The sequence below is a fragment of the Maylandia zebra genome, linkage group LG19, assembly GCF_041146795.1.
Source record: "Maylandia zebra isolate NMK-2024a linkage group LG19, Mzebra_GT3a, whole genome shotgun sequence".
Lineage (NCBI taxonomy): Eukaryota > Metazoa > Chordata > Actinopteri > Cichliformes > Cichlidae > Maylandia > Maylandia zebra.
The window spans coordinates 13,080,154-13,093,785 of NC_135185.1; the positions used below are offsets into that span (position 1 = coordinate 13,080,154).

General features: G+C 39.0%; 1 protein-coding gene across 2 annotated transcripts; it reads left to right on the forward strand.

Moving 5' to 3' along the window:
* The first annotated feature begins 206 nt into the window (after nt 1-206).
* On the forward strand, nt 207-13,601 carry LOC101486012 (calpain-1 catalytic subunit). Of its 2 annotated transcripts, none has more exons than XM_004574755.2 (22): nt 207-272; nt 535-789; nt 1,343-1,412; nt 1,528-1,646; nt 1,858-1,991; nt 2,085-2,259; nt 3,685-3,759; nt 3,994-4,079; nt 5,030-5,104; nt 5,558-5,718; nt 6,362-6,528; nt 6,742-6,753; nt 6,857-7,065; nt 8,913-8,952; nt 9,192-9,260; nt 9,401-9,458; nt 9,556-9,617; nt 9,809-9,877; nt 11,789-11,867; nt 12,558-12,674; nt 12,926-12,978; nt 13,077-13,601. In XM_004574755.2, the coding sequence occupies exons 2-22, from the start codon at nt 553-555 to the stop codon at nt 13,101-13,103; spliced, it is 2,094 nt and encodes a 697-aa protein (XP_004574812.2). In that variant the 5' UTR covers nt 207-272; nt 535-552; the 3' UTR covers nt 13,104-13,601. The 2 variants fall into 2 exon arrangements, with proteins under 2 accessions (XP_004574812.2, XP_004574811.2); XM_004574754.2 differs by having other exon boundaries at nt 236-262.
* The last annotated feature ends 31 nt before the right edge of the window (nt 13,602-13,632 follow it).

Genomic DNA, 13,632 nt, shown 5'->3' on the forward strand with positions numbered 1-13,632 from the left:
TGAATTACAATAATCATGCTTTGTGACTTGATACTTGCATATTTGCAGAGTTGACTGACTTGGAAGCTTTTAATCATGTAAATGTCTGCATTTCTTCTATTCTTCTCTCCGTTCGTGAACAACAGACAGCTGTACCAGTAAAAAAAAACAGATCAGGGAGGGCTTATCACGTGCTGACAGAAGCAGCCTCGGGCATTTACAGGTATGATAAAAACAGCAGAGTTTCTCTCCACCCACAGTCACTGCTGTCTAGCTTTTTGAGGTAAGGCAAGGTACTGTACTCGTACTGTAAACATTCTTAAGCAGCTTGGTTTACACTTTTTTTTTTTTACCTCTTTTTGTAACAGTTATGTGGTGTTGGTATTGTTACATTATTAACGCTGAAAAATACTTTACAGTCTTATGTAAAAGACTCTTGTGTAAAGGAGTACACCTACTTAGTGATGTCCTTTGGGCACGTCGAAGAAGAAAAACGAGTTTGTGTAATGAGAATTAAAGCTAATCTTTACACTTCTTAATGTTTGTTTTCAACAGCTTTCAAACCCTGCAGCTATGCCTCCTCCAGGTGTGTGCATGAACATCATCAGTGCACGCCACATGAAAAATGGCTACGGGACTGTCACCAACCCCGAGAGGTTCCTAAACCAAGACTTCCACCAGCTGAAACAGTACTGTCTCATCCAACATCTAAGGTACATCGATGAGATGTTTCCCCCTGACAGAAATTCAATCGGCAATGGGATACTGACGCCTTCTGACCTTGACCGAGTGGTGTGGCTGAGACCAGGGGTGAGTGTTGCATTGGCTGAAAACCCCAAATGCAAGTACATATAATCATGAAAGCTGTTTGAGGAGAGGGTGTGGTCTGTGGCTCTGCTGCAGAGGAGTGGTGGGGCATTGGGTTTGGTGGGCAGTGCCAGTGTAACTGATCACACCAATCGGTCCAGCTCTGCAGCTCCTCTGCAGTGGAGCCGAAGGCCATACCCCCACCACGCCGATGCTCTAACAATCTACAAATCTAGATAGTTAAGGCTCTTCATGAAGCATAGAAATCTGCTAATTCATTTGTACGTTGGGTTATTGGAACCTTTGTTTCATGGTGTGCCTGAATGCTTTACCAACCACAAACGAGGATGCACATTTTAGCTGCATGAAGTATTTCTTCAAGGGAAACAAAGACAAAACTGTATGAAACACCAACTGTTAATTTGTCAAATGATTGTTAATGTTTCTTTAACTTCTATAACTTTTGTTGCAGTAAGCCCAATAATAATAATGATGATAATAATAAAGAAATAATAACAATAATCCATAAAGATAAGAGTTTGTTTTGTTATTTCAGAAAATTGTTCCAAATCCATCGTTTGTTGCTGACGGGGTGTCCAGGTTCGACTTTGGTCAAGGTTGGGTTAGTAAGTATACTTATTCTTTCACTTCTTTGTGTCAATCTAACCATAATCAGCACAATTACTACTGCGATATCTGCACAGTAAATCATTCTGACAACTCAACTACATATTTTTACAGAAAACTGCTGGTTTATTGCCTCTATTGGAGCTCTGACATTTCAGAATCACATCCTTGGACAAGTTGTTCCACTTGAGCAAAACTTTCACGAGGATTACTGTGGACTGTTCCACTTCAGGGTATATACAGTACCATAATATCATTCATACCATTGAAAAGTCAGTGGTAAAATGTTGTCTGTACATTTTAAAGTTGTTTAAGGAATTACTTGAAATATTACGAGTCTTTTGTTTTGATATTCTGCCATTGCCAAAGATAAATATCTAAAAGCAGGTTGCATTAAACAATGCATAAAACCTTTTCGCTTTCTCTTCTCTCTCAACTGCTTAGTTCTGGAGATTTGGAAAATGGGTGGATGTCATCATTGATGACAAACTACCAACAATTGATGGCAGACTCATTTTTGTCCACTCCAGAGATCCAACTGAATTTTGGCCAGCTTTGCTGGAAAAAGCCTATGCAAAGTATGTAAAAACCCTGTGTTATTTCTCAGTTTACAGTGCTCTTTGTGGGAGTTATTTGTCAGTAAAAATAACAATATATCCACTTTTTTTCAGGGTGTGTGGTTCCTACACAGATATGAATGCTGGAACTCCTGCCGAGGCATTGGTAGACTTCACTGGTGGGGTCCACATTTATATTGATCTGTCAAAGCCCCCTCCAGACCTGTGGGAAATGATGTGTCGAGCTGGTCAATCCAAGTCACTGATGGGTTGTGGGACACCACAGGGTGTAAGCATTGATTTACACCACATAAAGCAACATGCTGCCTTGTAATCTTTGTTTTGAAAACAGTCAGGGGTGTCTGTCTTACTGAAAGATCGGGTGATAAAAAAGAACCTTCAGAATAATAGCTCTTAGCTCAGAGTTATCTTCTCCCAGTAGAAAAATAAAAACACTGTGTTGGGATTGTTCCATTTTGAGAAAGTGGTTTGATAACTCCCCCATTCACAGCGGCTGGAAATCTACCTGTCACATTAAAGTAAACAGCACCGCCCTGTTTCCCTGAAGTTAAGCGCAATACCTAGAAAGCAGTACAGTTTAATAGAATGAAGAAAATCCCGTACATGTTAATGCAAGAGTGAACCACTCTCAGAGCCATAGTATGTTGTGAAAAGAAAACACTGGTAAATGTTTTTGACGATCATGTTTTTAGAGATATTTTTTATCAGAATTCAAATTAAAGTATAATCAGTGTTTTGCATGTATTATCTTTCTAAATACCTTAAATTACAGCAGAACAGTACCAATACTTTGTGGGTTGCATTTCTGTTTGTATGAAAGAATCTTCACCTTTTTCATCATGTAGTTTATTTTAATTAATTAATGACCCATAAGTGGCTCCACAGGATCTTGTTTGGCCCCTCAAACAGTAACTACACGGATAAGTCTTTTCAGACAGAGAGAGCTACTGATACATTAGACTCTGAAATACTTGTCCAGATGGTTTACTCTCATGATGAGTGAAAGCACTTAATCCAGCAGAAGCACGTCTCATATGATGTATGATAATCTTGCACCATTTGAACCTTCACAAGAATTTAAGAAGCTGTTTGTTTTCCAAATAATGTTGATATATCCTACTGTATGAGCAAATACATGGGGTGACCGTGGCTCAGGGGGTTGGGAAGCGTATCTGTAACCGGAAGGTTGCCGGTTCGATCCCCGGGCTCTCTGTCCTGGTCGTTGTGTCCTTGGGCAAGACACTTTTTACCCTACCGCCTACTGGTGTTGGCCAGAGGGGGATGGCGCGATATGGCAGCCTTGCTTCTGTCAGTCTGAACAAGCTACAACCGTAGCTTGCCTCCACCAGTGTGTGAATGCGAGAGTGAATGAATAGTGGCATTGTAAAGCGCTTTGGGTGCCTTGAAAAGCGCTATATAAATCCAATCCATTATTATTAAATGAAATTTAATTTGCTGACACACGAGTAATGCTAACATAAGCAACAATATACTGGTTCTTTACTACTTTGAAAAGCCAAAGTTTGCTAATATGATTTTGTTTTCATTTAAAATTTGCCAATTAGCCAACTCAGCTCGTTCTTGTGTGTTCACTATTTATTACCTGCAAGACTCAAAAGCAAAATGATATTTTTCTTAAGTTGTGCTAATTTAAACTGAACTTGGAATGTTTACATGTGTTAATTCTTTGTAGGAGACAACTGAAAACATTGTACTACCAAATGGGCTGGTCCAAAGCCATGCTTACGCTGTCACAGGTGTTAAACAGGTAAGGTCTGGAATTTATTTAAAAGATAATACAACATGCAGCAAACTAAAATAGAGTGGTTGTTAACGTTCTATTAGCAAGAGTTGCGTTTTTAAGTTTCTAATGATGTTTACCTCAGCAAACAATTAATTTCATTCATTTTATGGTAATAAAGGTACCGAGCTTGCATTTACTGTAAAGCAGTGTATTTTTTTTATTAAAGAAACTACAAATGTGGTTTCCTTTGGTGTGCAGATGATTAGCCGAGGGCAGATGGTGAACCTGGTGCGTTTGTGGAATCCCTGGGGCCACGGAGAGTGGAATGGAGACTGGAGTGATCGGTTAGAGCATCTTGCACTCACCATTTCTCTGGTTTTGTACCTCAGGAGAAAAAATACTGAGATAATTTAGCAGTGGTGGAATAGCATTATATATATATATATTATGCTCACAGGGAAGTATCAAGAAGTCCTGTGTGTTTTGTTTTAGTAATTTCCTCAGTTATAAACTTAAGGGGCGATCGTGGCTCAAAGAGTTGGCAGTTCGTCTTGTAACTGGAAGGCTGCCGGTTCGAACCCCGGCTCGGATAGTCTCGGTCATTGTGTCCTTGGGCAAGACACTTCACCTACCTACTGGTGATGGCCAGAGGGGCCGATGGTGCGATATGGTAGCCTCGCTTCTGTCAGTCTGCCCCAGGGCAGCTGTGGCTACAACTGTAGTTTGCCTCCACCAGTGAGTGAATGAATAGTGGAATTGTAAAGCGCTTTGAGGGCCCTGTAAAGCGCTATATAAATGCATTATTATAAATACATTTTTAGGCATGCAAGGAAGGGCTGAGGATAGCTGAGGATATGTGGATCAGAGCCATGAGAAGCTTTTGTGTTGGTTTCTTATCAGCGTAATCTCTTAATTATGAACTTCTTATGTAAGTGAAGAAAAAAACCCCACAGATGGCAAGTTTTGACAGGACTTGAAGGTTTTATTCTAGAGTTTCTTATTTTGAAATACTTGATGATTTTAGGTGTGGTTTGTGGTTTGGAGGCATTCTCTAATGGCTCTGTTTGAAACTATTGAAACAAGGTCTGTCTTGCACACGAGGCAGAAGAAAAAGTCTCCTGACAGCTCTGAAAGACTCTTTGTTGACTGCAAAGGTCACTAATTTCCCACACGTCATCCACATGAGTAGAGAGGAGTAGTTGTAGCTTGAATGAGCTTAAATTTGAAAAGTTTAGAATATGACAATATTGTATTCATATGCCTCCTCTTCCTTCTCTGAAAAATTTCCAAAAAGGTCACCTCTGTGGCAAACTGTGAGTCCTCAAGATCGAGATATGTGCCTAGCAGTCTATGATGACGGCGAGTTTTGGTAAGAAAAATCAAAATGTGACAAATGCAACACAGTAATTAGTTACACAATAATAAGTTCTTACCATAATTAAACAAAAGAAGAACAAAAAGATGCTTTCTAACCCTAAGTACTCAAATGTATTTGTGTTATGCATCTCTATGCTCAAATGCTTAAAAGTTAAATTAGATTATATAGTTAGTTTCTTTGAACATAGTTTAATAGAATAATAGAATAATAGAATAATATAAATAATAGAATAGCTATTCGAGGGCAAAAGAGTCTATAGAGTTAGAATTTGACTTCCAGTGAAAGCTGCTAAACAAAAGCTGCTACGCTTTTGTGTAGATTCCATTAAATCAACAAATTGTTGCAGAATACATGCTTTTTATATTTCTGTTCATTTTTTGTTATCGTTCATTATCACGAAACTGCCAGAACTCATTATTACCTAAATTTATATCTGTTTTCAAGGATGAGTCTGAAAGACTTCTGTAAGACCTATTCAGAGCTCGACATCTGCTGCATGTGTCCTGACTTCCTGGATGGAAACTCTACCTGTCACTGGAAAACCTCCATTTATGAAGGTCGATGGGTTGCAGGAACCACTGCTGGAGGCTGCATGAAGAACCCTGGTATATTCAAAAGCTCTAATAAGTTAAAGCCTCATTAAATGCCTTAGTTATGGAAATAAATGATCTCTTTGCTACATCCATTTGCACAGCACCACATGCCTTTTAGCAATTCTAAACTAATTGCAACTATCATTTATTTCCTTTGCGCTATAATCAATCTTTGTAGACTACAGTGTGACCAAAATCCTGACCATACAATCTCACTGACTCTGAAAGGGTTCCTTCGAAGACGGGAACAGGTCTGTGACCACCAGCAGTCAGTTATCATCTTCAAAGTGACTTTGATGCTTCAAAATACCAATAAAACATATAAATATGATCAAATGGTAACCAGAGATAAGCACAGGAGTCTGGCAGTGATTGTAGTCAGAGGATAATTTTTTTTGGAGACAGGGTACTTCCTAACATATCATGTGGCCTATCCAATGACCTTGGAGGTGCCAAGGCCAAGGAAGTGCTATTTTTACTCTAGTGTGACTGAGCCATTAAATATAATTGCAATAATTTGGGAACTGTGAAGAGAAAGTGTCGTATTTCTGTGGAGTCAGTCTATCATCTTGTAGCTGCTTGTTAAGGTTTACTTAATAATAATAATAATAGATTAATGGAAAACTCCAAAATGATTTCCTTCTTTGCTTTTCAGAGAGCTTCTGGACAAATCCACAGTATCGGGTCAAGATTGATGAATTATCCAGTGAATGTGCTGGGAAACAGGGTGAAGTCAACATGCTGGTGTCTCTCATGCAAAAGCCAGATAAAAGGAATAGACGCCTGGTCCAGAACCTCTACATTGGATTTTCTGTATTTGAGGTAAAGATTAGCCTTTATTGTTTCCATCACACTGGTTAGATTGGTGTACTCTGCACTGCATGTGTAGAAGTCATGTAGTAAACTAATGAAAAGTGGGAGTTTTGTGCCTCATTTACAAAAAACCCTTCAATTCCTAAATCATTAGTTTCCATTTAGCTTTTATAAAGACATAATTCACGTGATCTAATTTTTTTTTCTGTGATTTCCTCTAAGGTGCCTGAAAACGTGAGTATTTTCCCACAGCAAACATTTCATTTCACAATTTTCAAATAACAGAACCGAGACAGAGCGGAAGAGATTAAATATCTGTTTAAAACTGATATTACAGTACATGGCACACAGCGGGAAATTCCCAGCCTCTTTCTTCAGTGCGAGCAAACTTGTTGCCTACACTAAATCCTACATAAATGCCCGTGAGGTGATGGAGTTAATGATGCTGAAGCCTGGTGAATACGTGATTGTGCCATCCACCTTCAGTCCCAATGAGACAGCCTCCTTCATCCTGACCATCGTGTCCAAGGCAGAGACCCACGTGCAGTAAGATACTTGCAATCTTATACACTACACTGGCAAAAGTATTCACTCACCCGTCCAAATAATTTAATCCAGGTGCTCCAATCATTTTCATGGTTATAAAATCAAGTACTTAGGCATGCAGACTCCTTCTACAAACATTTGTGAAAGAATAGGTCATTCCCAGGAGCTCAGTGACTTCCAGCATGGCGATAGGATGACATCTGTGCAACAAGTCGAGTCGTGAAATTTCCTTGTGGGATTATCGTGTGCGGCCGTTTTTTAGGAGTTGGGCTCGGCTCATTAGTTGCAGTGAAAGGAACTCTTAATGCTTCAGCATAACAAAGCATTTTTGACATGCTTCCAACTTTGTGGGACCAGTTTGGACATAACCCCTTCCTGTGCCAATAAAACTGCATACCAGTGCACAAAGCAAGGTCCGTAAAGACGTGGATGAGTGAGTTTGGTGTGGAAGAACTTGAGTGGCCTGCACAGAGTCCCGACAGATCACCTTTGGGATGAATTAGAGCAAATACTGAAAAGTGTTTAAACACACATTATTAACACATTTAAATGTATATATATGTTTCTTCAGTTTCAGTTCTCTGATGTGAACTGAAACTAAAGAAGCTGGATGACTGTTGAAACGTCTTCAAGGAAACTTAAAGAAGTCCAGAAGCTTTTCTTTCCAAGCAAGTCTTTTGGCAAAATAGTGTAGTGACAAGTAATGTTCAAAGTTGGGGTAGTAAATGCTAAAAAATAAACATAATCTCAAACAAAGGTATTACTTTTGACAGAAAGGGTGGGGCAGAGGAGGCGCGGGCAACATGACAAGCAATGGTGCCCATCCATATCATACAACCTGTTTTGACTGTGTCTAGTTGTAAAAGTTCTACTATATGTTTATACTGCACTGATTTAAGCAGGTGCCTTTTTTGGAAGGTTTTGATGATGCTCTCAATCATCTGTGGAATTGCCTGGAGAACTTTTGACATCAACTATGCGTCTAAGTGTCGTAAAGAGTATTATTGGCACTATAAAAGATGTTTAGCAAGCAAGTAAAGAAGTGGCATTTTGGAGAGAGAAGAGCAGAAGGATTTTACCAAAAGACTGAGTTTGAGCAGTGCTGTCACTGATTATACGAGTGCAAAGTCTGATAGATGGAGTTCTTATGGCGGAGCTGTTTTGAAATCCATCCATTCGCTACCACTTATCCTTTTCAGGGTCGTGGGGGGTGCTGGAGCCAATCCCAGCTGTCATAGGGCGAGAGGCAGGGTACACCCTGGACAGGTCGCCAGTCTGTCGCAGGGCTAACACACAGGGACAGACAACCATTCGCACTCACATTCACACCTATGGGCAATTTAGATTAATCAATTAACCTATCCCCAATAAGTGCATGTCTTTGGTGGGAGGAAGCCAGAGTACCCGGAGAGAACCCACGCAAACACGGGGAGAACATATAAACTCCACACAGAAAGCCCCCGGCCTGATGGTGGAATTGAACTCAGGACCTTCTTGCTGTGCGGCAACAGTGCTAACCACCGTACCACCATGCTGCGAGATTTAAAATCATTAATTGTTATTTGTTAAAAGTTTGCATTCTTACTATGTGGGTGTGCAAAGCTGGGCAAGTGGGAAGGAATTTTGAATGGGGAATTCTATAAATGTGTGTCATTGGTACACTGACCTGTCAGTCTGTGTGGACCTGTAGTGCTGTGGTGCTCAGGTATCACATGGCTGTATCGTCCTCAGGGTCTATCACAAAGTTGTTGCTCCTGTGATCTCCCGAATGACAATCCTGCACATTACTTTTACTTGCTGGTGAAAAAAAGTTGTACTCATTCCTTTTATCTGTCCTGTGTCCTCAGTGAGAACTCCAGTGGTCATGAATATATGGAATTGGAAGAGGTGAATAAGATGGATCATGTTACATCATCCAGTAGAAATATATACTGTCAAATAATAGTGAAAATAACCCCTTGGTATTTGGTAGAGTTAATTCTGAACAACTGACCCCATACTGACCCCATACTCAGTCAGTTTTTAACCTTGGTTGTTGTTGTTTTTTTTGTTAACATTGATTGAATGACACAGTCTAATCATTAATATAGAGATAAAAACATGCTTAGAGCACCGCTCTTTTGCAGAACACACCAGTGGGAAAGAGTGAGGATGACGAACGTAAAAGGACACTGTTCCGTCAGCATTCTGACAAGGTAAAGGATTGTGTCTTGTAACAATAGTTCCTTTTTTTGGGGGGGGACACATGTCTATTTGCTTTTTTTTTAATGAGTTAGATAATAAGAAACGCTTAAAAGTAACCCAACCATCACATTAAGCTTTGATTACTTTCCAGTATGAAGAAGTGGATGCAGAGCAGCTCAAGAGGCTCCTAAATGGAAAAATACTAAAAGGTTTGCACAGTAAAAGTGAAAGGCTACACAGTTAAAATAATAATCCCATGTAGATGGTGCCGAGTGTCCTAGTATGATTTACTTTTTTCTTTTTTAGGAGACTTGAAATCTGGAGGATTCACAATCGATGCCTGTCGCAGCATGGTAGCTCTGATGGATGTATCCTCGAGTGTCATATTGACTTGGGTGCATTTATATTGGCTTCATTTCAGCTGCTTACTGGAGCAAACCCTTACAATAACTGCACTTACATAAAACATATTAACAGTGTACAAGTCAAAACCTGCCTGCCCTTTTACTCAATAATGCAAAAATGCACAGTTCTGATATCTTAATGGTACCTTAAAAAGACATCTGTGACTGGAAAGCTGAATGATGAGGAATTTGTTCGTCTGTGGAAGAAGGCTGTCACATACCAGGTAAGATAAACATAGTAAATGTCAAAGATGTCATCACAACACAAAGGCAGGGTTACCTGACAGGTAATCAGAGGTGAAAGCAGGATTTAGTTTGAACACAAACTGTCACATTTGCATATAAGAACTCACTGAACAAAGGGAGCGACCTGGGAAACATATGATTTCAGATTTGGTGATGACATCAGGAAGGCTGTAGCACACAAGAAATAATGTTCATCCAGTTGCACATTGAGGTTTATTGCTCTGAAACACAGCAAAACAGCAACTCTGTGTTACTGACGGCTTCCATTACAATAACTGGCCTGCGTTACTTTTGTAAGGTATTATGTGTAATGGCCCTTTAGTAATCAGCCCTTAGTAAACAGAGCAAATGACAGACCAGTGAACAATACACAGCATAAGATGTACTGGCTGGTTTATCAAAACATTTCTTATAACTTTTACTGAAACCAGCTAATTGTTTTCTATCATATTTCTGATGGAACAACACGGTTAAACAGTTTAACCCAGGAGACTAACATCACTTAGCGCAGCGGTCCCCAACCCCCGGGCCTCGGACCGGTACCGGGCCGCGAGAGTTGAGGCTCAGGTGTGAAATGTATAGTTTTCAGGGTTTTTATCGGTTTTCAGCGTTATTTTGTTATTGTTTTTATCGTTTACTCAGTTTTCAGGGTTTTTATCGGTTTTCAGCGTTATTTTGTTATCGTTTTTATCGTTTACTCGGTTTTCCTGGGTCTTTTCACGTGTGTTATGAAAAAATTTTCGGTAAAACTTTTCCGGTACCGGTACTAGTTTTATTTTGTTGTATTTATCCGCGACACCTTAAAGGCCGGTCCATGAAAATATTGCCGGGCATAAACCGGTCCGTGGTGCAAAAAAGGTTGGGGACCGCTGACTTAGCGCACAAAGGTTACTAGCGTTAGCCACGGATAACGTGAATCAACTCTCTTCTTTGGTCACATCAAACGCCTTATAAACAAGAATTACACTCCAAACATGTTACTTTAAATAACTATCAACTTTACATAAATGTATAGAGTTCTCGTATACTGCTCTCACCTGAAACACAGCAAAACAGCAGTTCTGTGTCACTGACAGCTTCCATTACAATAACTGGCCCGCGTTACTTTTGTAAGGGATTATTTTGCCAGTCTCTCATTTGTCTGAGACGCCACTGCCACCTACTGGCGAAACTAAATATCGCCTTAAAACCAAATCAGGTGGGCGCACACGTTAAAAAACTTCAACAAGAATTCTGAGGCTTGTTTTTGATCCTTAAAATACTCAGGATGCCACAATTATCAGGATGTTGACTTTATCTCACCCACACCACCAGACTACTCCTTTTGTAGACTAATCCATTGTGTATATTAGGATTGTCTCAATGTCAGAGTTCATTCAACAGTTGATCATGCTACAAAGAGAAATCACTTTAAGTCCATAACGACGGATGTTCTAATGCATTTACGTGTAGTTATTACACAATTATCTATGAAGTCTTTTAACATGTCAACCATTGATTTTCAAATATCAAATACAGACCTACACACACATACACACACACACACACACACACACAATGTGAAAATGTGACATAAAAAATAATTAAACAAAGATTATCTTACATTATCAAGCAAGACTTTATATACAGTCTTCGAGCAAAAGTAACAAAACTTCACAAACTGAAGTGGATTTGTTTCATTTTTAAGCTTGTCTGTAATCTCTCCCTCACTGTTCTGTTTCTCCGTTATTTTATTGGTGGTCAAGCTGACTGCTCATGGAAGGAAAAACTAAAACCAGGAAATGTCCCAGTGCTGCTGAGGGGCAGAAGATCACTGGTTCTAACCCATGCAAACGTCTTATTATAAATATTCTAACATTATAATCGCTAATTATGTGCTTTTCACACAGGAAATTTTCTCCCGCTGTGATGTTTCGAAAACAGGGACGCTGTCACTAAGCGAGCTGAGAAATGCTATGATAGCCTCAGGTAGACATTTAATTTTAAAACCCATTTTAAGATACTGTTGGAACACAAAACTATCCTGTGATTATTGAGTCTTTCACATTTTCTATGTAAAACAATGGTATAGTTAACATTTTTAGAAAAACAAAATGAACATGAAAACAATGGTCCCTCTAACAATCATTTATTTAAATCTCTCCCTTCATGCAGCTCTGTATCAGGTTTTAGCTCAGTGTTTAGCTGTCTGCTTATTTTTGGTCACTTTCTGTAGTGGTGGCTCTCACACTATGTGGCACCCAGAAGCTGGTAAAGACCAAAAACCAAGCTTAAAGAGTCTAAATAAGTGGGCTATATGACTGGTTACCAACTAATTAAATTGTCATATTAAAGTTTTTTATTTGCAACATGTCTCTGCTTCTTCTATGTGGCCAAAATGATTATTCCTCAGGTTAGTAAAATACCAAAGTAAGGCATTAAAGCAGAGAAAAGATCAAGATCCAGCTTAAATTCTACAATGAAGACAGTAATGGCAATCATACATTCAGTATTAATATGTTCTGAAGGTTATGTAAATAGTATTTTTGTAAAGTATTAGCACTTGCTTTGATATTCTACACAAACCACCTGTCTAGCAGCGTGTCTGTTTGTATCTGGTAGCAACCAGCCCTAATACACACTCCACTGACTTCATCTTATGAACTGTATGTTGGTCAGGAAAGAAGATCAGCGATGAGATGCTGAATTTGATGGCTCTCCGTTACGGCACCTCGTCTGGGCACATTACTCTGGAGAGCTTCATCAGTCTAGTACTCCGCTTTGAATGCATGTATCGTAAGTAAAACTGAAGAAAATTACAGTAGACATATTTTATATTCTTCAAAGGTTAAAAGTTGTCAACTGTGGAACTTGAATTAGATTTGAATATCTGCAATATCTGTCTTTTCTCTTTATTTTCTTTACAATTAGAAATTACTCAGAAATACTCATTACATCACTGACGGGACACCAAAAGGATGAAGTCAGAACAAGTTGTGAAACTTCTACTTTTTCTTAACTATAAGGATTTATGTCTTTCTCCACAGAAATCTTCAACCAGTTGTCTGATGGCAAGGCTATGACTCTTCAGGAAACAGAGGTGACTACACTTCATTTTAAAATAGTTAACGAATCATGTCATGCATGCGCGAGATTTTAAGGTATGAAACATTAATAATCTATGATTTTTTATTGCAGTGGATGTACATTGCAATGTACACTTAACCTGACAGAGGAGATGACCTGCAGGAATGAGAACAAAGAAGAAATAAACAAAAAAGAGTTTTTCAGCATGAAAAAAAAATCATGATATGCAACCACTGGGTGAAGGTTTACAGTATATGAACAGGGCAGCAGAGTTAGACTACAAATCTGTGAGGAGTAGAAACTTTACAGTACAACAGATAGAACCGTGAGTGTGAAGCATCTGTGATTATTTTACACTGAAATCATTTTTTACAAAAACTAATTCAAAGTTCAAAGGTGGTGGTGCTTTAGAAGCACAAAGTTTGTGTCAAATCTTTATAGCCCATGTACTCCACCTTTGCTAAATGTTTCTGTTACTGAAGTTCTTTTTAAGTGGGTTGCTGCATTTTCTTTTCCACTGCTATGATACCGTAAGAGGGTTTTTTTTGATTGTCTCCCAACCTAGAGTCACATTGAAATATGCAAAAAGCTTTTGGATGATGTGAGATTAAATCTGATGTCTCGGGAAAAAATGTATTCACTGTTGTGATTGGATAACCTTTCATCT

What these genes read in the sequence shown, in the direction of transcription:
- LOC101486012 (XM_004574755.2), top strand. Translation starts at nt 553, where the DNA reads ATGCCTCCTCCAGGTGTGTGCATGAACATCATCAGTGCACGCCACATG. An exon ending in GCATGGTAGCTCTGATGGAT is followed by an intron (nt 9,618 to 9,808) that starts GTATCCTCGAGT and finishes TACCTTAAAAAG; the next exon opens with ACATCTGTGACTGGAAAGCT. An exon ending in AGAAGGCTGTCACATACCAG is followed by an intron (nt 9,878 to 11,788) that starts GTAAGATAAACA and finishes CTTTTCACACAG; the next exon opens with GAAATTTTCTCCCGCTGTGA.